This window comes from Lycorma delicatula, chromosome 2 (assembly GCF_047948215.1).
Source record: "Lycorma delicatula isolate Av1 chromosome 2, ASM4794821v1, whole genome shotgun sequence".
NCBI classification, from domain to species: Eukaryota; Metazoa; Arthropoda; class Insecta; order Hemiptera; family Fulgoridae; genus Lycorma; species Lycorma delicatula.
The window spans coordinates 2068934-2095377 of NC_134456.1; the positions used below are offsets into that span (position 1 = coordinate 2068934).

The 26444-nt window shown below is 34.5% G+C and overlaps 1 protein-coding gene across 1 annotated transcript in view; it reads left to right on the forward strand.

Moving 5' to 3' along the window:
* The first annotated feature begins 11372 nt into the window (after positions 1 to 11372).
* The window catches only part of LOC142320411 (esterase E4-like), a 48148-nt gene continuing 33076 nt past the window's right edge, over positions 11373 to 26444 (forward strand). Inside the window, exons 1-2 of the mRNA XM_075358124.1 lie at positions 11373 to 11710; positions 21606 to 21755. Coding sequence (XP_075214239.1) covers positions 11504 to 11710; positions 21606 to 21755 — 357 coding nt within the window. The 5' untranslated portion in view covers positions 11373 to 11503. The remainder of the gene's footprint in view (positions 11711 to 21605; positions 21756 to 26444) is intronic.

Below are 26444 nucleotides of genomic sequence, written 5' to 3' on the forward strand. Positions count from 1 at the left end.
CAGGAAAAGATTTTTGAAAGTATATGTTTGGAGTGTCGCTTTATATGGAAGTGAAACGTATCTGAGAAGAAAAGATTAGAAGCTTTTGAAATGCGGTGCTATTGGAGAATGTTAAAAATCAGACGGGTGGATAAAGTGACAAATGAAGAGGTATTGCGGCAAATAGATGAAGAAAGAAGCGTTTGGAAAAATATAGTTAAAAGAAGAGACAGAATTATAGCCCGCATACTAACGCATCCTGGAATAGTCGCTTTAATATTGGAAGGACAGGTAGAAGGAAAAAATTGTGTAGGCAGGCCGCGTTTGGAATATGTAAAACAAATTGTTAGGGATGTAGGATGTAGAGGGTATACTGAAATGAAACGACTAGCACTAGATAGGGAATCTTGGAGAGCTGCATCAAACCAGTCAAATGACTGAAGACAAAAAAAAAAATTACTATTAAAATAAGTTGTAGTATATTTTCTTTTAAATTTTATTATTTCAAGTACATTATCAAGTTTTTGTAAGCTACCTCGTCTATCAAGTACTGCTATCTAGCGGCGCGATTCGTAAAGGTACATTAAAGAATGAATAAAATGACATATTTGAGTCCCGCGGTTCATCAAACGGAATAGAAAAACGTTGTCTAACAAATTTCCAGGTATTTTTGAAGGTATTCTTTATTACAAATCTAATTGAACTAAAATATAATGTTTTCACGCTATTTTTTCCCCGGTTTCATTTCACTGTTATGTTAGGTCATGTTAAGAACTGTAAAAATAGTTCGTCGACTTCGTCGGGCGACGAAGTTCTAACGAACTCCGTGATTAATAACAGTTTATTGTGCCATTAACTTCATTGACTTTCTAAGTGGAAGCGACATTGGAATATTTACAAACAAATCAATTATGCGAGATAATCTCATCTGGGTTAGGGTGTTTTTTTCTCGATTTTGTCTATCATCCCCTTTTTTGCTTAATATAGATCCACCGTCGACGATTTCTCGGCCGGTAATATTTTCGGTCTGATCTGTCTGACTGTCATGTCTTCCCCGTTCACGATTGAGAACCTGTATTTTAACAAACGGATAGACCTCCAATTCAACAGGTGATCGCCAACAATTTTCTACGAGGACCACGAAAAAGATTTACTTTCCTCTGTATGAAAATACTTGAGGATATAAAACCAATTTGTTCCTAACAATCTGTATCTACACTTGTGAACCTGGCACAGAAACTCTTGTCGATGCTGGTGGCGTTCAAGATACCAATGAATTCACATATATCTACTTGTTACTACAGTCCAAATTGGTTCTATATCCTCAAGTATATGTATATTTCTTCATCGCCTTTTGTAAATTATTACGTGTTTGCCAATAAACTAACTGTTGAGGACCTCTTAAGTTGAACACTTTGTACAACTGAAAAACCGTGACTGTATTAAGTAACAGGAAGGTATTTTCTTATGAAATGGCGTTCAATATAAAACATTTAAAGTACGTCTGGAAAACGAATGGTTTTTACGCACCTCTAAACATAATATACCAAATCCAATCGTAATTGGTTTACTATTAAATTAGGCCAAAAGAATTTCAAAGCTCAGTGATACTAAGACATTACATTATAATGCTGTAAATAGTTTTAATTATTTATTAAAAAATAAACGTATGTTGTATGACGGTTTAGTAGAATGGTTTTGCTATTAAGAGGTAAAACATAAAAATATACATATTATTCATACGTAAACCCGGTTTTATTATTCACATTTAACCTTATTTACACGTGAAACAAGGCTGAACAGATTATAAACAGGAATTATAAATAGAATATGAGTATATCAAAACAAATTACATAACAAAAATGATAAATATTCCCATAAAACCATGGAAAATACATTTTACCTAAGTGTTTGCCTAAACACATACTTTTTCTTAAAATTTTCCTTTTTTAAAATCTTCTACACAATCTGTTAATTTTAAAATGTTTCGATTTTTTTTTATTAGAATAATATTTTAAACGATTCGCTTATTTAATATCCGTTGTTAGAAGATTTAAAACATAATTGAATTTAGTTTTTACTTCCTTGTACGAAGTAAAGGAAGTATTGTAATCGCGAAAAATTTCGGTTTTCAGATTTCAACGGAAATATCTATTTTGACCATCCCTGAATCCATTTTGATTTGATTCGGTGTGAAATCTGTATCTCGCATAACTCAAAAACGATTAGCTGTTGAATTTTGAAAGTTTGGATTTAGAACTGTTGTAACATCTAGTTGTGCATATCCCCTTTTGGTTGCAATAGACTGAACCAAAAGTGTCCAAAATCCAAAACAATTTTGATTTTGAACTTTTTCTTAACTGCAGTAAGCTCTCATCGAGAGCTTTTCAACGATATATCATAAGCGGTAGTTATTTTCACTGGTTCCAGAGTTGTAGCCAAATAAAATTGTAATTATTGAAATATTTGGATCCTACAAGGGAAGGCAAATCCGTTCATTTGCTTTTTTTTAACTTTTTTTTAATTTAAATATATTTATTTATTAATAATTATTAACTCGTGATTGTAAAAAATATTTTTACAGTAAATAATAACCATAAAAAAATATGAAAAAAGTCAGAAGTTTTTAATGAAATAAAATGTTATCTACTTTTAGAAATGCGTATAAATAATTTAATAGGCATTATTACATATATGTGTATGTAAGAGAGTTGGTGAAACATCTGATTATTTAATATTAAATGAAATTTTATTTGGATTTTCTAGTTTAATTTCTGTTTGTTCCGTTGGAGCAGTCCGACTCTGTTGAGAAACGGCAGGTGCTAAAGCGAAGAGAAATCAAGCAGCTGGACGACGGATCTAAATTCGACGGGCTTGTCTGAAGGATTATGAACATTGCCAAAACGATCCACAATCATGTAGACAAGATCCTAAGAGAAGGTTGAAGCAAGCAGAGGGAAACTGTGTAGGCTTGTGTTGGAGTTAAGCAGTTTAAGAGGTAAGCTTAAGAGGTAAGAGCTTAAAAGGTAAGCTCAACCTCTGGCAGGTTGATCGGGTCAAGCCGCGTCCATGTGGCTACCGGTTGAGACCGATAACAAGAACGGTGTGATGGACGTCAAGACTCTCCTAAAGGAGGGAGTTACTGTTGCGGAGGTCACTCGGCTGGTTGCAAGGAGGTTGCCCTCGGAGCTTTAAAAGAACTGCAAGAATCTGTGTTCTCTATGAACCACAGACACCTTTCTGATATGCGATTCGGCCGCTTTTCGGCCTTTCGCCCCGCGCTGTATAACTTGTGTTTACTGTTACCGGTAGCGATTTGCTTCTACAAGTGCAGCGTTCCTACGTTCACATCGTCGGGGCTGACAACGATCAATGGCTGTCAGTCAACCTGCGTTGCTGTGGAGTTTAGGATACACAGTTGTTTTGTGTTGCATCGTTTCCTTTGTGTCGCATCGTGTCCCCGTTCTTAGGTTCATGAGGCCAATAATTTTTTCGATCCCCTGGCAGGTTCGGGAAGCGATTTTCGCTTCGACCACTCCAGCGGTCTGAGCTAGGAGCTTTTAGTTTTTGACGTTTCGAGTGGAGATACTTGAGAATAGGTGGCCTGGCTCGGGATAGTTCACTGTTGGACGCTCACCTTGCCTTGTGCTAAGCGATAGGTTCGTTCAGACTGTTACTACTACAGTAACAGTCTGAACCAGGCACTAACTGAACCAGTGCCAGGCACTACGCCTGGCAGCACAGTCGGTGGTTTTGTTCTTGCGACGCTACGGAGCAATTCGGCGGAGATTGCTTAGAGGACCTTCTTGGCATAGCCAAGTACCTGTTTCCCGGCGACCCCTTCCTGCCGAGAAGGTCACTCGGTAGGTCTCTGCCGAGACCACGGTTCTCCGATTGGATGGATCCAAGAACCTCTACTTGATCGATGATGCAGAACGACCGCCAGCTTTCTCTTGTGAACCGGGGGAAAGTTACATCGACGTCACTTTGATGACGGGTGACTTGCTGCGAAGTGCAAGTAGTTGGACGGTCTGGCTCGAGGCCAGTGTGAACTGTCATAGGCTTATAACCTATGAGATCGCTTACGGAGGCGGTCTAAGAGCTTCAGATTCGGTTCGCTATAACCTAAGAGGCCTGGATCAGGACAGGCTGCGGCGCGAGTGCACAGCTGCCTTACAGGGATTGGAATGACGCACGGAGCACAAGGCAGAAGTGGAATCGGTGGCTGAGGGATTCGGCCGGGCCATCAAGACTGGCCGATGGACGGACTCGTGTGCGGTGGCCGGTCCGAGAGAGTGCCTGGAGCCGGCATTACTACTGCTTCTGGGAAACCGTCTGTTAGACGCAAGCGGAGCCCGGGAAAAGGTAGTGGTCCTCTGACCTGAGTGTGCTGCGCGCAAGAGTTAGGTCCACTAGGAGAAGATACCAGCGTCGCCCCTAACTTGGATTATTGTTGACGACGTGCGCGCTTGCGGATTTACCAGTGCGTCCGTAACGAGTATGTTTTCTCCATCAAGGAAGCCAAACTCAAGTGTTGGTCTGACTCCACGCGCGAGTTGCAGTGCAATCCCTAACAGCTCGCGAAATCATATTACCGGGGCAAAGCCATCGCACTTGCTGTCCAGTGTACGATGCGGATTTGGTGGTCGGGACCTCACTTTAACATCTGTGGCGGCTTACCAAACGTTCCTGGATACTCTATTTCCAGATGCTCCGGAGGGTGAAGCAGAAGTCGGCGTAGCGCGGGAGCTATACCCTTCCCTGGCGTACGGGCTGTGGATCCCGTTAATATAGACGACCGATTTCTCAAATGGCATTGAAAAACGCACCGGGGATTGACCAACTTGGTCCGGTTATATTTTACCGTCTACTGCCTGCCATAAGAGAGCCGCTCGGCAGGCTGTTCTCGAAGTGCCTAAGCTGACGCTGCTTCCCGACTTGTTGGAAAGGGGCTTTGATGAGGGTGCTCTTAAAACCAGGTAAGGATTCTAGTGAGGTCGGCAGTTATCGGTCCATCAGCCTCTTGCCGGTAATCGGCATGTTGCTTGAAAGGCTGGTTGTGGAACGGCTCTGGAAAAACATTGAGGTGAACCGTTTTATAAATCGAGTACAGTATGGCTTCATGAAAGGGGTTGGCACCGAGGAATGCATCATAAATGCTCTTGCCGAGGTGGAAAACGACTGTAAATATGTTTCGGCAATTTTTATAGACATAGAGACAGCATTTCTTTCCTCGAGTTGGAGTTCTGTTCTCTATGAGTTAGAACGCTGCAATGTTCTCGTAGCCCTGCAGGCCGTGATACGTGACTATAAAATGATGAACAAGCACTTGCTGGCATTCAGCGACCTAGGTGTGGCAGCGAATCGCTGCCTAGACGAAATAAATTTTATTACGGATGTCATATATATTTTCAGTAGTTGACGGGGTGCGCCTACCCGTTTTAGTAAATATATGACATGTGAGCGATTGGGACACGTAAGTCGATGGTGTATGGCACCACGCTTAATCCGCTCAAGCTGTTAGATAAGCTCTAGGAGCTACGTTAGAATATGGTCACTGAACTGTTCGAGGCTCAGCGAGACAGACATTCGGTTTTATGCTTTAGGTCGACCGAATGGTGGGGTGGCGGTAGAAATGCCAAGCAAACCAAATATGATTTGGCCGGGCGGAAGGATTTTTAGTCAGTGAGAGCCTGATACTATCTGTGCGGGTGTACGGTGGCTGGTAGAGGTTTCCCTTCCTCCGACGTAAAACAAAAGTAATGTAGTATATTAGAGTAGTTAATAATTAATTAACCTTTTTCACTGTTGCAAATGCTTTCACTGGTTTTAACACACATACCTGAGGTCTGTATTCATATAATATCTGCAAATATTGGGTCGTATTATTTATACCCTATTTCATAATTTCAGGTCTCCTTACCACTGGTATTTTGATAATGTTCGAACTCAATATTGATTTAACGAAATTTGATTACCGAATGTCCATGGTATATTAAAGTCAGACCCGGTTGCACTATCGCCATAGCAACCAGACGCATCAACAGGATTACGTAAGTGTAATTTGGTTGAAACCATTGGATTATACTGTTTTTATTTATATTTATATGCGTAACTTACCTCTTGATATTTATTGTTTAAACTGTAAGCTAAGATAAATTGTTCGCTATTAACACTGTATAATACTAACCTAGTTCATCTCTTCACAAAATTATGCGTAATTCATATTGACCGATTTATTTTTTAAATAAATTCCCTTCTTTTTTTTCAATATTTTCTTATTTCATCCGCCTTCTGTAATTTTACTAATACGATAAAAAAATTCAAGAATTGTGAAATTGAAACTTTTCGTTACATACTGACATTTCCGTGGCGGAAGGGGTCATTGCCTGAGATGCGATAGGAAAAGATAAATTATAAAACGCTGATGAAGGATGAAATAACAGTTTTTAAGCCATTATGAAAAAAATATATATACATCTTTAATAAATACCTAACTTGTATGCAGAATATTCAGACTTATCTGATCAGTATTATTTAAAAAATTGTCAACGGAATAAACCTGATAACTATTTTGAAAAAGGAAATCATTAAATTTTAATTTATGATAATTTGTCTTCACATTCTTTAGTTCATTAAATTTTTTTGAGATGGCGGGTTTCGATTGCTTTGGTCATTTAGTCCTATGAAAATGGAGATTTTTAGCGTATGAAAAATGCCATGCCTGACCGGGATTCGAATCCAGGACACCGGATGAACGGCTGAGACCCTACTGCTCCGCCACGGAGGTTGGCATTTAGTTTTTTAAGTCCCGACGTTCTGCCGGCTTCCGTGGCGCAAGTGGTAACGTCTCGGCCTTTATCCTGAGGTCCCGGGTTCGAATCCCGATCAGGCATGGCATTTTTACACACGCTACAAATCATTCATCTCGTCCTCTGAAGCAATACCTAACGGTGGTCCCGGAGGTTCAAAAAAAGAAAGAAGTCCCGACGTTCTAAATTCAGTATTAGAATTAATATAAAAACAAATAATTTACTTATATTATTATCGAAGATATTCTTTAAAATAGATATTCCCAATATCCTCCTCTATGAATAATGAGACCTTGCCGTTGGTGAGGGGGCTTGAGTGCTCAGGGATACAGAGTAGCTGGACCGAAGGTGCAACCATATCGCAAAGGTATCTGTTGAGAGCCAGACAAAGGAATGATTCCTGAAAGAGGGCAGCAGCTCTTTCAGTAGTTGTTAGGGGCGTGAGTCAGAATGACTTAAACGGCCATATCAACATCACTCAGTCCTCTGAGTACTGCGCAGCTGAAAGCAATGGAAAATTATAGCTGTTTTTTTTTCCAGAAAAATGTGGCTCTCTACATTTTCAAATAATAATAATGGAGGCGCCTTCCTTGGTAAAATATTCCGGAGGTAAACTAGTCCCCCGTTCGGATCTCCGGGTGAGGACTACTAAGGAAGGGGCCACCAGAAAATTAAAAAATAACATTCTACAAGTCGGAGCGTGGAATGTTAGAAGTTTAAAAAAGGTTGGTAGGCTAGAAAATTTAAAAAGGGAAATGGATAGGATAAATGTAGATGTAGTAGGAATTAGTGAGGTTCGGTGGGAAGAGGAAGGCGACTTTTGGTCAGGTGATTTTAGATTAATTAACTCAGCTTCAAATAATGGGCAGGCAGGAGTAGGTTTTATAATGAACGAGAAGATAGGGAAGAGAGTAGAGTATTTCAAAACGCATAGCGATAAAATCATTGTAATAAGGATAAAATCAAAACCTAAACCGACAACGATTGTTAACGTCTATATGCCTACAAGCGCCCATGATGATGATGAGGTAGAGTGGGTATACGAAGAGATTGATGAAGCAATTAAACACGTAAAAGGAGATGAAAATTTAATAATAGTTGGAGATTGGAATGCAAGCACTGGAAAAGGCAAGGAAGGAGATATAGTGGGTGAATACGGGCTGGGCAAAAGGAATGAAAGAGGGGACCGACTTATAGAGTTTTGCACGAAGTATAATTTAGTAATTGCCAACACCCAATTAAAAAATCATAATAGAAGAATATACACTTGGAAAAAGCCAGGCGATACTGCAAGGTATCAGATAGATTATATCATGGTTATGCAAAGATTTAGAAATCAACTCGTTGACTGCAAAACTTACCCTGGAGCAGACATTGATAGCGACCATAATTTGGTGATAATGAAATTTAGATTGGGGTTTAAAAACCTGAAGAAAAGGTGTCAGATGAATCGGTGGAATTTAGAGAAGCTTGAGGAAGAGGAGGTAAAGAAGATTTTTGAGGAGGACATCGCAAGAGGTCTGAGTAAAAAAGATAAGGTAGAAAATGTAGAAGAAGAATGGTAGAATGTTACAAAGGAAATTCTTAAATCAGCAGAAGCAAACTTAGGCGGAATAAAGAGAACTGGTAGAAAACTTTGGGTTTCAGACGATATATTGCTGCTGATGGATGAACGTAGAAAATATAAGAATGCTAGTGATGAAGAAAGTAAAAGGAACTATCGGCAATTAAGAAATGCTATAAACAGGAAGTGCAAACTGGCGAAAGAAGAGTGGATTAAAGAAAAGTGTTCAGAAGTGGAAAGAGAAATGAACATTAGTAAAATAGACAGAGCATACAGGAAAGTTAAGGAAACTTTTGGGGTACATAAATAAAATCTAATAATGTGTTAAACAAAGATGTTACACCAATATATAATACGAAAGGTAAAGTCGATAGATGGGTGGAATATATTGAAGAGTTATACGGAGGAAATGAATTAGAAAATGGTGTTATAGAGAAAGAAGAGGAAGTTGAGGAGGATGAAATGGGAGAAACAATACTGAGATCTGAATTTAAGAGAGCATTAAAAGATTTGAATGGCAGAAAGGCTACTGGAATAGACGGAATACCTGTAGAATTACTGCGCAGTGCAGGTGAGGAAGCGATTGATAGATTATACAAACTGGTGTGCAATATTTATGAAAAAGGGGAATGTCCGTCACACTTCAAAAAAAGTGTTATAGTAATGATACCAAAGAAAGCAGGGGCAGCTAAATGTGAAGAATACAGAACAATTAGTTTAACTAGTTACACATCAAAAATCTTAACTAGAATTCTATACAGAAGAATTGAGAGGAGAGTGGAAGAAGTGTTAAGAGAAGACCGATTTGGTTTCACGAAAAGTATAGGGACAAGGGAAGCAATTTTAGGCCTCAGATTAATAGTAGAAGGAAGATTAAAGAAAAACAAATCGACATACTTGGCGTATATAGACCTACAAAAGGCATTCAATAACGTAGACTGGAATAAAATGTTCAGCATTTTAAAAAAATTAGGGTTCAACTACAGAGATAGAAGAACAACTGCTAACATGTACAGGAACCAAACAGCAACAGTAATAATCGAAGAACATAAGAAAGAAGCCGTAATAAGAAAGGGAGTGCGACAAGGATGTTCCCTATCTCCGTTACTTTTTAATCTTTACATGGAACTAGCAGTTAATGACATTAAAGAACAATTTAGATCTGGAGTAACAGTACAAGGTGAAAAGATATAGATGCTACGATTTGCTGATGATATAGTAATTCTAGCCGAGAGTAAAAAGGATTTAGAAGAAACAATGAACGGCATAGATGAAGTCCTACGCAAGAACTATCGCATGAAGATAAACAAGAACAAAACAAAAGTAATGAAATGTAGCAGAAATAACAAAGACGGACCACTGAATGTGAAAATAGGAGGAGAAAAGATTACAGAGGTAGAAGAATTTTGTATTTGGGAAGTAGAATTACTAAAGATGGACGAAGCAGGAGCGATATAAAATGCTGAATATCACAAGCGAAACGAGCCTTCAGTAAGAAATATAATTTGTATACATCAAAAATTAATTTAAATGTCAGGAAAAGATTTTTGAAAGTATATGTTTGGAGCGTCGCTTTATATGGAAGTGAAACGTATCTGAGAAGAAAAGATTAGAAGCTTTTGAAATGCGGTGCTATAGGAGAATGTTAAAAATCAGATGGGTGGATAAAGTGACAAATGAAGAGGTATTGCGGCAAATAGATGAAGAAAGAAGCGTTTGGAAAAATACAGTGAAAAGGGGGGGTTATATTTTTAATTAAGTATTCAAAAATACGCAAACATTTTCTTAATGAAAATCAGTTACCCCATATTAACTACATAATCATAATCAAGTCTGTAATTACAGGATAGACTTATTATTAGCGCCTGATGTTAGTTTTCATTGGTACTAAACTTGAAATTAAAAAAGTCATCCGATACCAATCTCTAAGGTAAATAGTTACGAGAAACTCTCGCAAAAAAAAGTCTGATGTGGACAACACATAACTTTCCTTATACGCCTATTAAATTACATTTACAAATTTTCTTTTAAAAGTGGAAGTACATAAAATTTTATTTCATTAAAAACTTCTGATATTTGTTAATTTTTTTTTTAATTATTGAATTATTATTCAATATTATTATTGAATGTTAAAAATCAGACGGGTAGATAAAGTGACAAACGAAGAGGTATTGCGGCAAATAGATGAAGAAAGAAGCATTTGGAAAAATATAGTTAAAAGAAGATACAGACTTATAGGCCACATACTAAGGCATCCTGGAATAGTCGCTTTAATATTGGAAGGACAGGTAGAAGGAAAAAATTGTGTAGGCAGGCCGCGTTTGGAATATGTAAAACAAATTGTTAGGGATGTAGGATGTAGAGGGTATACTGAAATGAAACGACTAGCACTAGATAGGGAATTTTGGAGAACTGCATCAAACCAGTCAAATGACTGAAGACAAAAAAAAATTCCCAATATGATAGCAGCTGCAATTATACTTAATTTATGAAAAGAAAATCACATCATGCAGTTAAAACACTAAAGTTAATATTAAAAGTCATAAAACCATCTTCGTCTTGGTGAAAGCACGTGGTGGTTTATATCGCACGTCTCTTTTTTTCCCTGTTTAGCCTCCGGTAACACTACCGTTTAGATAATTCATCTGAGGATGATATGTATGAGTGTAGTCTTGTACATTGTCAGTTCGACCATTCCTGAGATGTGTGGTTAATTGAAACCCAACCGCCAAAGAACACCGGTATCCACGATCTGGATAAATATCTGGCTTTACTAGGACTTGAACGCTGGAACTCTCGATTTCCAAATCGGCTGATTTGGGAAGACGCGTTCACCACTAGACCTACCCGGTGGGTTTGGTTTATCGCACGTCTGAAATTATCTATTATAACTTAATATTTATTAACTAAAGCCGTCAAATAATTATAAACCAGACTGCAGGAGAAATATAGATAGAGAAATTTTCATTTGTGTATGTGGTATCAGTGGTTGATCGTCTGCTAACTGCGAGTTAAGTTCTGATACAAAGTTATACCGCTGTTTGAATTGGTGCGTCGTAGACGAGATAATTAATGTAAAGAATTGAAGTAGTGAAGTGATAAGTTTTATTACTAGGAATTTTTTCCTTAAAAAAAATACTTTTACGTTATGTTTAATTTAATTGACCATTATTTCATCTTAACTTGCCTGTTTTTACCGGCAATAGTATTATGCAAAGAAAATGGTGAACCTAGAGTTACAATTCGTCAAGGAAAATTAAAAGGGCAATGGATGTACACAATTTCGGGAAAACCAATTGAAGCTTATCTTAGTATCCCGTACGCTAAACCACCTGTTGGAAAACTCAGATTTAAGGTTAGTTTCTGCTAGATAATTTTAATGATTTTTAGATAACTTCGGGCCTGCTTAGTGCAATCGTTTTAATTGATTTTTAAAACATAGTGTAGTTTTCTACATTTATAAAAATTTTGATTTCAGTTATTTTTCTCAAGTCGTTTGTTTAGTTATGCTTTTGATATCACAGTGTTGGTGAGGTAAAATATAACTTATTTTAACAAGTCAACTTCTACTCTTATGTTGAAGAATATAAAAATAACAATAACTAGCTGAAGTATCCTTGTTTTATTGAAGTACCGATTATTGTTTTACGAAATGCAGTTAACTGTTTTTAATGATGATGAAAAATATTGAACCTTGCCAGGAATTAATGCATCTTGCCTTTAATTCCTATTGATTATTTATGTTTGCCAATTTTAGTGAATAATTCTATTGCTGGGTATGATAGTTAGCATAAATTTAATCACATATTAACTGGAAATGAGTCTGATATCTTGTTTTTTGGCATTATGTATCAGCAACTGCACTTTACTTAAATAGTTATCCCATCAGCTCAAGAAATAATAATTTATTGTAATATTTTATTTTTTGTGTGTTTTGAATTATTTTTCAAAATGTTATAAAAAATAATTTTAAGATTTAATTTATTGGTTAACATAATAATCTTTTATTTATTTTGTTGTTGAACTGTAGTATTTAACTTTTATTATACCTAATTTACATTTATTTATTACCATTTTAATTAAGGAAATCACATTTATTGCGTATATTCTAGATAATTATATTTTTACAATCAGTGTTGGTACAGTATTTGTGGTTCATAGCTGGTGGTGTAGCAAATTGCTCCCATCTTGGTAAAAAAAAAAAACGAAGCTAGGGATATAGTTGTGCAGTCTTACTGGTTTTATTTTATCCTAACATGAGTTAAAGAGAAACTGCCCTATCCCATTCCAACTTCCAACTTGAAAAATCAAATTTTGTCTGTGCCCCCATTCATACAACTCACCATAACAAATTTCATGAATGTTCATCCACTCCTGAAATATTATGTAAATGCACATCCATGTACATTATCGTGTGTTAGATATTAAGGTATATCCATCAGTGTTTTCTAATGTTTTACATTTCCATATCTTCATAAATCTTCATAAATCAAGGACTTCATAAAGTCCTTGAGGACTTCATAAAGTCCTCAAGGGACTTCATAAATCAAGAAATTCAGAAACTGAGTTCTCGTCATTTTGACACTACAGTACTTTCTCTCCTTATGATATTTAGTGCTATTATGAAGAAAAGAAAAAATGTTTTCCCCATAATTCTGGACAGAACATTTAATTTTTATGATTATTATAATTATTTTTTTAAATCTTGTTTTAGAGTATTTCAAAAAATTAAATATAGGTTATTCAATCAAGAGTTTAAAATGCTTAAAAGTTACTTATCAAGATGTAGAGGAAGACACGCCCATTGTTACTTTTTTAGTTGAGTTTAAAAAAACTGTTCTCCAAAGCTAATGTATGAATTCAATTTTTATTAAATAGATATGGTCATTAATGAAAATTTGTGACCAAATTTGCGTAATTTAATAACATCAGTATGTCATTTCTAAAAGTCACCATACCAAATTTAATATGGTACTCTGAGTGAATATATATTTAAATCATTCAGAGATATAATAAGCAAAAGTAATAATACAAACATTTTTCAAAATGTTTAAAAACTTGCTTTATACTTGCATGTACTGGATGGTCCATCTACATTGAGACACATCTATATCTCAAAAACGAAACATTTTAGGAAAAAAATGTTTCCATTAAAGTTTTTACATTTCAAGGGGGGGTGGGGGGAATATGTTCACAACCCATGTTGTCCTTGATAAGGTCATTTCAAGATCAACTTAATTTTTTTAAGTATGAAACCTATATTTTTTATTGCAGAATCGAATTCTTTGCAAAAAAATTAAAACTTAATTTCAGATTTTTTTCTAAAATTGATAGTTTTTTAGTTATTCATCTTCAAAAATGCTGTAGGCGTATAAATCTCTTTTTTAGTTTCATTAGGTCTGGCCCAAACTGGCCCAGCTGACAAGTTACATCCAGCTGATGTTAAATTTTAAATAAAAAACAATCAATGCTATCAATAATGAAGAAGAAGAAAAGGAAGTTGAGCATGTAAACGCCAGTGAACATTTTAAAATAGCCTAAAAGTGAAGTTCAAGTTGAAAATGACATTTTTCTAAATGAATGTATTATAAGTGTCTTCATTTGATTTTTTATTACTTTGTTACTCGCCAACTGTTAAATATTAAATTAATTTGTTTTTATGTATTGGAAATTATGGAACAATTTACAGTTAGAGAAAAAACTGAGGTAATTTTGCTTTATGAATATTGCCATTGAAATGATCAGACAGTAGCTTTGTATGCTGTATGATTCCCTGGTAGAAATACTCCAAGTCGTGCTTCTGTATACAGAATTGTAAAAGAGTTTAGTGATGCTGGAAGTGTGAGGGCCAAAAATAGGAATCGTAAAAATACTGTGACAGCAGAAAACAATAAAATAGCGGTGGCTGCTACGGTCATTGTTGAACCTCATGTTAGTTCAACAAGAATTTCGCGTGACTCCGGGATATTAAAAATCAGTGTTCTGAGAATATTAAAGTGCCTGAAACTCCATTGGCACCACATTTCACTGCATCAGAAATTGCATGGAAATGACTTTGAATTAAGAGTAGCATTTTGTTGATGGGCGCTGCAAAAATTGCAGGTAGATCAACATTTTTTTTTGTAATGTTCTATTTTCCAACAAATCAGGTTCTACAACAAATCATGGGGCAGTAGACATAATATGCATTATTGGGCAGTGCAAAATCCACGGTGGCTAAGAGAAGCAGAACATCAACGTTCGTAGACTGTCAGTGTTTGGTGGAATAGTAGGCTGTACATTAATTGAACCGCATTTTTTCGATGAAAATTTCAACGGAGAAAATACACAGATTTTCTAGAAAGTCAATTGTCTTTACGGCTTGATGAACTACCCTTGATAAAGAGAACAATGTGGTTTATTCATTATGACTCTCCTGCACATTATTCAGTTATCACCAGAGTAATTTTGGACCGTGAATACAATGATCATTGTATCGGTCAAACTGGTCCAGTTCATTGGCCTGCTCATTCCCCCGACATTACTACAGTAGACTTTTTTATGAGGTACTTTAAAGAAAAGGTTCACCTAGAAGTACAAACTTCCCTTGAAAACATAAAAGAGCATATAACAGACATCTGTAGAAATATCAAAAGAGAAACTCTATTAAATGTTTATAGGTTGTTCTTGAAACGTACCGAAAAATACATAGAAGTAGAAGGACATTTGTTGCTGTAATTTATGTAGAATAAGTTTTTGTAATTATTTTAAATAAAGATCATTAAAAAAAAAATTTGAAGTATCAGTAATTTATTAAAACAATATTTTCATAGAGTCGACATAACTTAACTGACCAAAGCGAGCAACACATGTAGGCTATGTACCATACCAGTATGTAAATTTGATTAAAAAAATTCATGAAAACGTAAATAGATTTTGTTTAGGTTAATCCTGTAATTGATTGTTTTTTATTTAAAATTTAACATCAGCTGGGTATAAGTCATCAGCTGGGCTAGACCTAATGAAATTCTTCTTTTTTCTGTTTAGCCTCTGGAACCACCAGAGGTTAATACCATAAGGTATTATTTCAGAGGATGAATTAGGATGATATGTATGAAAGTAAATGAAGTGTAGTCGTGTTCTCAAGTCGACCATTCCTGAGATGTGTGATTAATTGAAACCCAACCACCAAAGAACACCAGTAACCGTGATATAGTATTCAAATCCATAAAAAGAAACTGCCTTTACCAGGATATGAACCTTAGAACTCTAAGACCTGATGAAACTAAAACACCAATATATATGCCTATAGCATTTTTGAAGATGAATAACAAAAAACTAAGTTTTAGAAAAAAGTTAGAAATGAAATTTTAATTTTTTTTACAAAGAATTTGATTCTGCAATAAAAAGTATAGGTTCCTACTTAAAAAAATTAAGTGTACCTTGAAATTAACTTATCAGAGACAACATAGATTGTGAACATGTACTCCCTTAAAATGGAAAAACTTTAATAGGAACATTTTTTCCTAAAATTTGTAGTTTTTGAGATGTAGTCAGTTTAAATTGACCACCTGGTATATATATGAGTAATGATAAAATCTTTTCAAATTTGAAACCACAAAAACTTCCGTACCAAGTTTTTGTCATTTTTTATGTCAAACTGCTATCGAATTTGTCATCTGCAATCCCAAAAACCCTGCATAGCCGTTGTGCAGATTTTGCAATTTTTTATACCCGCACTATTAATTTACCTCTCCCCCATACAGAGGGATGTTTACAAAAGTAATGCTGGAATATTGTATTGTCACCTGACCTTAGTAACTGTGCAAAATTTCATCAGTAGACAATGCCAGGAAGTTAAGTAAGGATGCAACATTTGAGGACAAACATGATGTGAGTTAAAGAAAAGCAAGTTAAAATGATTCTTTCTGAAAAATGGGGTGGGTCAGAGCCTTTAAAATTTAAAAAAGAAAGTTTTTCAGGTGTTTTCTATGCTTAATAGACTTAAAATGCATAAATTATTCACCCATATCTTTACGTTAAGTATTGTGTTGCATTTTTTATTTATTTTAGGCACGGGGATATCAGAACATCAAGGAATATATTGATTGGGTCATTTCATGTCAAGCGGTCCAGTTTTGTAAATCGTCCCCAGTTTACCGTTTCCAAATATCATCAAATTTTTGTGGAGGTTACCCATTATCTGAAATGCCATTTTACCAAATTCCAGCTCTTTATTTGCTATGGCTGATTTTTTGTGGCTTCTTGAAAAAGGGGTACTTACTTACTTGTTATCTTTAGCTAACAATTTTGATGGCCATAATATAAATACAGATTCAAATTTTGAAACTGTTTTTTAACTTTTTATGCTATATTTGAATATGTTAGTCACAAATTTTTTTGGAACCTGGTTTTGAGATATAGCAGCTGAAATTCAACCAAAAATTTGTTGCAACGTTTTGGAAGTCAAACTTTGAGCTTATATATTTCCTTATCTAATTCTTTAATCAGAATGAGACTTTGTAATTTGAAAAAGGGAAGAATTATGTGTAGGATCCTGCAGTTTCAAAGCAAGTAAAACTCCATTACGTCAGAAGAAATCCATCACCAAATTTGGTGAAAAATTTTTTAATATGATTTTTGGCCCGTTTTCAAAAGCTTATATTTCAGTATACCTTCTCAGATTTTGTTAGTTTTATAATAGGTGGAAAGGGCAGCTTTTAAACAACATAGCCCATGGATTTTGTTTTTTAAACCGTATATTATAGTAGGTAAGAAAGCTTTTCAAAGATAATTAAATTTTCACATGTGACAGATTTTTAATCTGTGAACATTTCTAGTTAATTAAAACAGCTGAAGAAGAAAAACATGAAATGCTTCAGAATATTATTAGATTTTTTAAAGAATTTTCTAAAATTTACAATATCTATAATTTACAATATTTGCAGTGTTCCAGAAAATGTTGGACTGTTATTCAGATTCATTTGTTTTCTTTGTCCTCTTGCTTAACGTAAACATCTCTTGAGATTTTCTTTCTTGCTTATTTGCTGCAAATTGTGTCGCGGCTGAAATTGTACAATTGTAGAACTTTCTAGGCTGATCTGAAAAAATCCATTTTCTAAAATTTTCTAAAAAAAATAGAAGGTTTTAATGCGAATGGTAATGTAGGCCAGGAAGCTCAAATCTGAAGTTGGTATTTTGGCAACACCAGAAGAAAAGGAGGAAAAAAGGAAAAAAATGATAGATGATATTAACAACGGCTCCTCAAATTTTTTGAAAATTATGAGTTTTCCGAATCTGTCCTGGAAAGAAAGATTTTGTTTCAGTTAGAATCAATGGTGAAAAAGTCCACATGCAGAAACATCAGCTTCTGTGCAATTTAAAGAGATGTTTATAGCTTACTGCACACATTATGGCCATGAAATTGGCTTCTCAAAATTCTGTGAACTTAGTCCAAAGTGGCACATTACAGTTAGTGCTGCTGGCACACATTCAATTTGTGTTTGTACCGCTCATCAAAATGTTAAGCTCTGATAGCTGCCATATCCATCAAGGATGACTACAAGGTATTGATTGAAAAAACTGTCTGCAGCTTAGAATCTAAAGATTGCATGCTACAACATTGTGAACTTGGAAAAACTGGATTGGAGTCCTATTTATTAGATGAGCTTAAAAATTATGACTTGGAGGAACTAATAGAATGTAAGAGATTTATACACAAACACATTGGAGACAATAGACAACTATGGAAACTTATATTGAAGAGCTTTCCTTAAGGTTTTTTCCTGACTAGCACCATTTTGTTTCAAAACATCAAAGTTCATATTTAAATCGACTGAAGGAAAATCTAAGTAATGGTCCTACTATTATCCTGATGGATTTTGCTGAGAACTATTTATCTGTTGTGCAAGATGCTGTACAGGATCTATTGAGAAAACAGACAAGCTATACTGCATCCATTCATAGTTTATTACAATAAAAACAAGCTTCAGAATATTAGCATTTGCATGGTCAGTGATGTGTCTTTGCTGTGATGTCAGTGCTATTCATATATTTTTGACTGAACTGATCAAATATCTGAAGACATTGACTGAAATGAAGCATATACACTACTTCTGTGATAGTTCAGCTGTTCAATACAAGAATTTTATCAATTTGTGTCACCATGAAGAAAACTGGGATAATAGCTGAATGGAACTTCTCTGGTACTAGCCGTGGAAAATCACCAGGATGGAATTGGAGATGTTACAAAATGATTAGCAGCATGTACCATTCTTCAGCGACCTATAGAAAACCAGATAGTGACACCAAGAGACTTATTTGAATTTTGTAAAGAAAATATACCAGGAATCAGGCTCTTTTTTATTCCAAGAGAAGTTGAGAGAATCCGACCCGAACAGGAAGCCAATTTAGTAGTTTTTTTTTTTTTTTTTTTTGTCTTCAGTCATTTGACTGGTTTGATGCAGCTCTCCAAGATTCCCTATCTAGTGCTAGTCGTTTCATTTCAGTATACCCTCTACATCCTACATCCCCAACAATTTGTTTTACATACTCCAAACGTGGCCTGCCTACACAATTTTTCCCTTCTACCTGTCCTTCCAATTTAGTAGTGGTCACATAATTTCTGGAATAAGAGAGAACCACCAGTTTAAGCCGATTAGCAAAGCTAAAATCCAAGTCAGCAGAGTCTCAAATGATACTTCAGTATTTGAAGCTGATATTTATGAAACTACTACCTACTCGAGGCATATCACTTACCAGCTTGCAACCAGGCCAATATGTAGCTTGCATGTATGACAGTACTCTTGGTGGGTTGGAAATATAAGTGATATATCTTTTCAAGAACATGATGCCCTCATTAGTTTTATGCACCCTCATGGTGCAGCTTGTTCTTGTCATTGGCTCCCTAGAAAGGATACTTGCTGGATTCCAGTACAGCACATTTTAACTACTCTTGAAGCACCATCAATGACATCATCAGAACGACAATATATTTATCCACAATAATTCCAGTCTATGATTGAGAAACAATTTAAGCTGAAGTAGAATAAAAAATACTTTGCTAAAACGTTTCTGACCATTTTAGATGTTTTTATTTTATTTTGAAGCTACTCGGTTCTATAATATTGTAATACTTTATTACAATCTGTTATTACTACTATGACTATATTTCATTTTGTTTATGATTTTAGTATTTTTGGGCAAGTGTAATAAATATTATAAAAAATTGTGCTTGTCATAACAGATATTTTAAACTGTTTCCTCTGCATTCAATAGGAGCCAAAGTATAGCTAATTCAGTTAACAACTTTGTATTAGCAGGGAGCAAAATGGATGATATTACTTAATACTTTAGGAGTATTCATTTAATCCGTAAATGTTATGGAGAACTTGCTCTCTCTATGAAAGATGCATTATCTTACAACTGTTTTTTCTGCCACTTATAAACTACGGGTCAAAAAAACAAATTGCATGGATTTTGTGGTTTAAAGGATGCTCTAACTATTATAAAACTAACAAAATATAAGAAGGTATATCTGAGATATAAGCTTTCAAAAGTAGGTAAAAAATTGTTGACCAAATTTGATGATGAATATCTCCTCACATAAGCCTCCAGTTGCTTTGAAACTTTAGGATATTACACACAATTATGCCCTTTTTTGGTTTACAAAGTCTTAGTTTGATTAAACTACTAGATAAAGAATTATATATATAAGTTCAAAATTTTTCTTATAAAATGTCTCAACAAATTTTTAACTGAATTTCAGCTGCTATATCTCAAAACCAGGTAAGAAACTTGTAAATAACATTTTGAATTCAGCATAAAATGTTAACTGAAAGTATTAAAACTCAAATCTGTAGCTTTATTATTGCCTTCAAAATTATAAGTCAAAGTTAGAATTTTTTTCATTTATGTGCGAACTACCAGTTAGTACCTTTTTTCAAAAGATCACAGAAAATCAGCAATAGCAGATATAGAGCTACAGTTTGGTAAAATGGCATTTAAGACCACAATGAATGTCCACACAAAAGTTAAAATGAAGTTTGGAGATGTTCGACTGGGGATCCCCTGGTCTACTTGACATGGAATGATCATATTTTAAATGTCACATTTATTTTTCATTTTAATTCTTCTATAAAATTTGTTAAGTAATAATAAAATACTATATTCCTTTTTATTATAATACTGTTAGTAAGCAATTTTAAAGTAAAGCATCTTTCTTTATCAAGATATCTTGAAAATACGATTTCATGTAAGAAGATTTCTGTACATATGCATTAATAGTTAGACCAGCTTGGTTTTGTTACACATTTTTAAGGATTTCCTGATTTTGAGCTCTTTAATTTTGTAAAAGTAAATGTGGAAACAGAAATATGGTGTGAACATTTGTGCATTCTATTTCTAATGTCACGCTTGTTTAATTCACGGGTAGAGTGAAGAAATGATGTCAACTGTATGGAATGTGCTATAGTTGAAGATAACTGTGTACACCATCATTAACTATAACAACTGTGTGAGAGAGATATGCATGTCAGCTTTTAGGAAAAAGTCTCTCAAAGAACTAGGAGATTCATAGTAGAAGGTGATGCAGTCGTGTTTATAAAGCATTGAAATAATGCCAAACATATTTCTACATGAGCATTAAGAGGAGATCTGTCTTTTATTCTGGTTCACACAAACATATTATACTATCATACTTTAAACAGATGGTTCCAACATTTAGAGTCTGTCAGAATGACTAGAGTAGTCTAATTGTCTCTAAATCTTGGAACCATTTGTTTCAAGTCGGTCAGAATGACTAGAGTAATCTAATTACTCTGAAATGTTAGAACTACACAAATTATCCAAAGGTTGTATGAGAGAACAAACAATATCAAGGTATAAAAAGATATAATTTAAAATTCTTTGTAGTGGAGGTTCATTGGCAGTAAGATTCACAGATAATGCTTTTATAAGAGACCTTCTGATCACTGTTAAATACTTCTGACCACTACCGGTCAAACAAACATAGTAGGTAAACATTTAAAAGAAATTCAGTTTCACATATAATTCATGAAAGCAACCATAAGTTTATTTTTATGAAAACTAATTGTAAGTCATTTATTTATTTAGCATTGCAATACTTCTTTTTCTATCGATTAGCTGCAGATTAGTTTGGCGTATAAATTATACCATTTTGCATAGCACCTTAGAATAATTGTAGGAATGTGCATGTTGCATAGATTGGTGTTTAATTTGTCATTAAAACAAATAAATAATGCATTTTTCAGACACCTGTTGAACCAGATAGTTGGCCTGAGGAAAGAAGTGCCACTTCAGAATTACCAATATGTCCTCAGCTTGATACTGATCCTATTACTGGAACCCGAAAAGTTATAGGACAAGAAGATTGCTTATACTTAAATGTCTTCAAACCAAAAGTAATACAACTAAGTAATTTGTTATTTTATTCAAATATTTGTAGTATTCTAATTGTATTTTACTTGAAATTTTTATTTTTACAAGAAAGTAAATAGTACTTATATTAATTTATATTTAGTATTCATTAACATGAGGTTAATTTATTAAATATTTTTTATGTAGTTATTTTTTTTAGAAATACTCATAGTTACTGGAACACACGTGTTTGTGAAGTTTGGTTTACGTATCTTTATTACTTGTATCCATAATATGTAGATATATATTTGTTATCTGCTCTTTCTCCTGTGCTGCTGTTATAAGCTAATCTGGTGCTGATACAATTTATCTTATTGAAAGTAGTTTCGTAGTTGCGCTTAATTGTTGTGAGTGTTTTATGCTATGTTCTATTTAACTAAACATGCAGGTACTTTCTATGTGTACACACACACACACACACACACACACATGCAGACACACACATATATATATATATATAAAACTTGAAAAATTTAATATAGGTGTTTAAATAGAAATGTGTTATTCATGAAACGGAGACTAATGCTAAATAATTAGTACAGATCACAAGTCAATATTCCAATATATCACTAAACTCTAGAGAATACTACTTCTCAATTCAAAATTGTAAAATAGACAGAACTTATAATCTTACTTCTGTTGGAAATGTAGATAACTAATGCATTATAATTAGAATGCAATATTTTGTTTTTCTTTTTTGTAATAATTGACTTATAAACACAAAAACTACCAATTGTTGCAGTGAGTAAAATAGTTATTAATTTCAGAACTTATGCCATAACGGTTTTGAAAAGATTGACCACAAAAGTAAATAAGGATTTCTACTAGTGAGTGGCATACTCTCAAAAAATCAGCAGAGATAGGAAAGGGACTCCTTAAAATGAAAGAAGAAAGAAAACTAAGATAATTGTAAAAAATCAATGCCCATAAAATTAAATGAACAAAGAAAAAATATTTAAAATAAATTTTTAGGTAGAGGTAGAAAATATCATCATCCTTCTGACAGGGAAGTCATTAACACTAAGCAAACTTTTGTGCTTTTTTTGACTGATGAATTAATTTTTCACAACTTATAAAGAAGCTTGTACATGGAAATTTGTAATATATGGAAAATGCCATGCCTAACCGGGATTTGAACCAGGGACCAAAAAACTCTCCATAAAACAACAGTGAAAAAAAAAATACTTTGACACATGAATACCTTCACAAGACTTTTCATTCACTAAAAACCATACATTAACATAATAACCTCCATTTTTCCGTGTAAATTCCATTAGATGTTACAAGATGTTTTTTTTTTTTGTCTTCAGTCATTTGACTGGTTTGATGCAGCTCTCCAAGATTCCCTATCTAGTGCTAGTCGTTTCATTTCAGTATACCCTCTACATCCTACATCCCTAACAATTTGTTTTACATATTCCAAACGTGCTCTTCCTACACAATTTTTTCCTTCTACCTGTCCTTTCAATATTAAAGCGACTATTCCAGGATGCCTTAGTATGTGGCCTATAAGTCTGTATCTTCTTTTAACTATATTTTTCCAAACGCTTCTTTCTTCATCTATTTACCGCAATACCTCTTCATTTGTCACTTTATCCACCCGTCTGATTTTTAACATTCTCCTATAGCACCGCATTTCAAAAGCTTCTAATCTTTTCTTCTCAGATACTCCGATCGTCCAAGTTTCACATCCATATAAAGCGACACTCCAAACATACTTTCAAAAATCTTTTCCTGACATTTAAATTAATTTTTGATGCAAACAAATTATATTTCTTACTGAAGGCTCGTTTCGCTTGTGCTATTCAGCATTTTATATCGCTCCTGCTTCGTCCATCTTTAGTAATTCTACTTCCCAAATAACAAAATTCTTCTACCTCTGTAATCTTTTCTCCTCCTATTTTCACATTCAGTGGTCCGTCTTTGTTATTTCTACTACATTTCATTACTTTTGTTTTGTTCTTGTTTATCTTCATGCGATAGTTCTTGCGTAGGGCTTCATCTATGCCGTTCATTGTTTCTTCTAAATCCTTTTTACTCTCGGCTAGAATTACTATATCATCAGCAAATCGTAGCATCTTTATCTTTTCACCTTGTACTGTTACTCCGAATCTAAATTGTTCTTTAATATCATTAACTGCTAGTTGCATGTAAAGATTAAAAAGTAACGGAGATAGGGATCATCCTTGTCGCACTCACTTTCTTATTACGGCTTCTTTCTTATGTTCTTCGATTATTACTGTTGCTGTTTGGTTCCTGTACATGTTAGCAGTTGTTCTTCTATCTCTGTAGTTGAACCCTAATTTTTTTAAAATGCTGAACATTTTATTCCAGTCTACGTTATCGAATGCCTTTTCTAGGTCTATAAATGCCAAGTATGTCGGTTTGTTTTTCTTTAATCTTCCTTCTACTATTAATCTGAGGCCTAAAATTGCTTGTCCCTATACTTTTCCTGAAACCAAATCGGTCTTCTCTTAACACTTCTTCCACTCTCCTCTCAATTCTTCTGTATAGAATTCTAGTTAAGATTTTTGATGTGTAACTAGTTAAACTAATTGTTCTGTATTCTTCACATTTATCTGCCCCTGCTTTCTTTGGTATCATTACTATAACACTTTTTTTGAAGTCTGACGGAAATTCCCCTTTTTCATAAATATTACACACCAGTTTGTATAATCTATCAATCGCTTCCTCACCTGCACTGCGCAGTAATTCTACAGGTATTCCGTCTATTCCAGGAGCCTTTCTGCCATTTAAATCTTTTAATGCTCTCTTAAATTCAGATCTCAGTATTGTTTCTCCCGTTTCATCCTCCTCAACTTCCTCTTCTTTCTCTATAACACCATTTTCTAATTCATTTCCTCCGTATAACTCTTCAATATATTCCACCCATCTATCGACTTTATCTTTCATTTTATATATTGGTGTAACATCTTTGTTTAACACATTATTAGATTTTTATTTATGTACCCCAAATTTTCCTTAATATTCCTGTTTGCTCCGTCTATTTTACCAATGTTCATTTCTCTTTCCACTTCTGAACACTTTTCTTTAATCCACTCTTCTTTTGCCAGTTTGCACTTCCTGTTTATAGCATTTCTTAATTGCTGATAGTTCCTTTTACTTTCTTCATCACTAGCATTCTTATATTTTCTACGTTCATCCATCAGCTGCAATATATCGTCTGAAACCCAAGGTTTTCTGCCAGTTCTCTTTATTCCGCCTAAGTTTGTTTCTGCTGATTAAAGAATTTCCTTTTTAACATTCTCCCGTTCTTCTTCTACATTTTCTACCTTATCTTTTTTACTCAGACCTCTTGCGATGTCCTCCTCAAAAATCTTCTTTACCTCTTCTTCCTCAAGCTTCTCTGAATTCCACCGATTCATCTGACACCTTTTCTTCAGGTTTTTAAACCCCAATCCACATTTCATTATCGCCAAATTATGGTCGCTATCAATGTCTGCTCCAGGGTAAGTTTTGCAGTCAACGAGTTGATTTCTAAATCTTTGCTTAACCATGATATAATCTATCTGATACCTTGCAGTATCGCCTGGTTTTTTGCAAGTGTATATTCTATTATGATTTTTAAATTGGGTGTTGGCAATTACTAAATTATACTTCGTGCAATACTCTATAAGTCTGTCTTCTCTTTCATTCCTTTTGCCCAGCCCGTATTCACCCACTATATTTCCTTCCTTGCCTTTTCCAATGCTTGCATTCCAATCTCCAACTATTATTAAATTTTCATCTCCTTTTACGTGTTTAATTGCTTCATCAATCTCTTCGTATACACACTCTACCTCATCATCATCATGGGCGCTTTTAGGCATATAGACGTTAACAATCGTTGTCGGTTTAGGTTTTGATTTTATCCTTATTACAATGATTCTATCGCTATGTGTTTTGAAATACTCTACTCTCTTCCCTATCTTCTTGTTCATTATGAAACCTACTCCTGCCTGACCATTATTTGAAGCTGAGTTAATTCTAAAATCACCTGACCAAAAGTCGCCTTCCTCTTCCCACCGAACCTCACTAATTCCTACTACATCCACATTTATCCTATCCATTTCCCTTTTTAAATTTTCTAGCCTACCAACCTTTTTTAAACTTCTATCATTCCACGCTCCGACTCGTAGAATGTTATTTTTTAATTTTCTGGTGACCCCTTCCTTAGTAGTCCCCACCCGTAGATCCGAACGGGGGACTAGTTTACCTCTGGAATATTTTACCAAGGAAAGCGCCTCCTTAGTTACAAGCTAGTTATAAGCAATAGTTACAAGCTATTAGAAAATAATTCAATAAAGTATTATTGCTTCAGTGTTTGCATTTTTTACTAACCACTGTTGTCCAATTACTACCAGTTATAGTTTCAGCTTACATGTTTCTCAAAAATGTGTTTTTGCAACTAAAAACATTTTATGATTTGGTATTCTTTGATCTGGAAATTGTCATGGTATTCTTCAGATAATATCGATATGGTTTTCAAACCGTTATTTTTTTTTTTTTAATTAAAAATTCAAACTTTATCAAAAAGATTTTCTTAGAATTACATTTACTTACTTAGAAATTTTTAGTATCACCAATTTAACAAAATTAATATACAGCAAATATAAAGAAATAATTTTTACATGAATTTTTTGGACTGTGCAGACAGTTTTCTTAGTAACTGC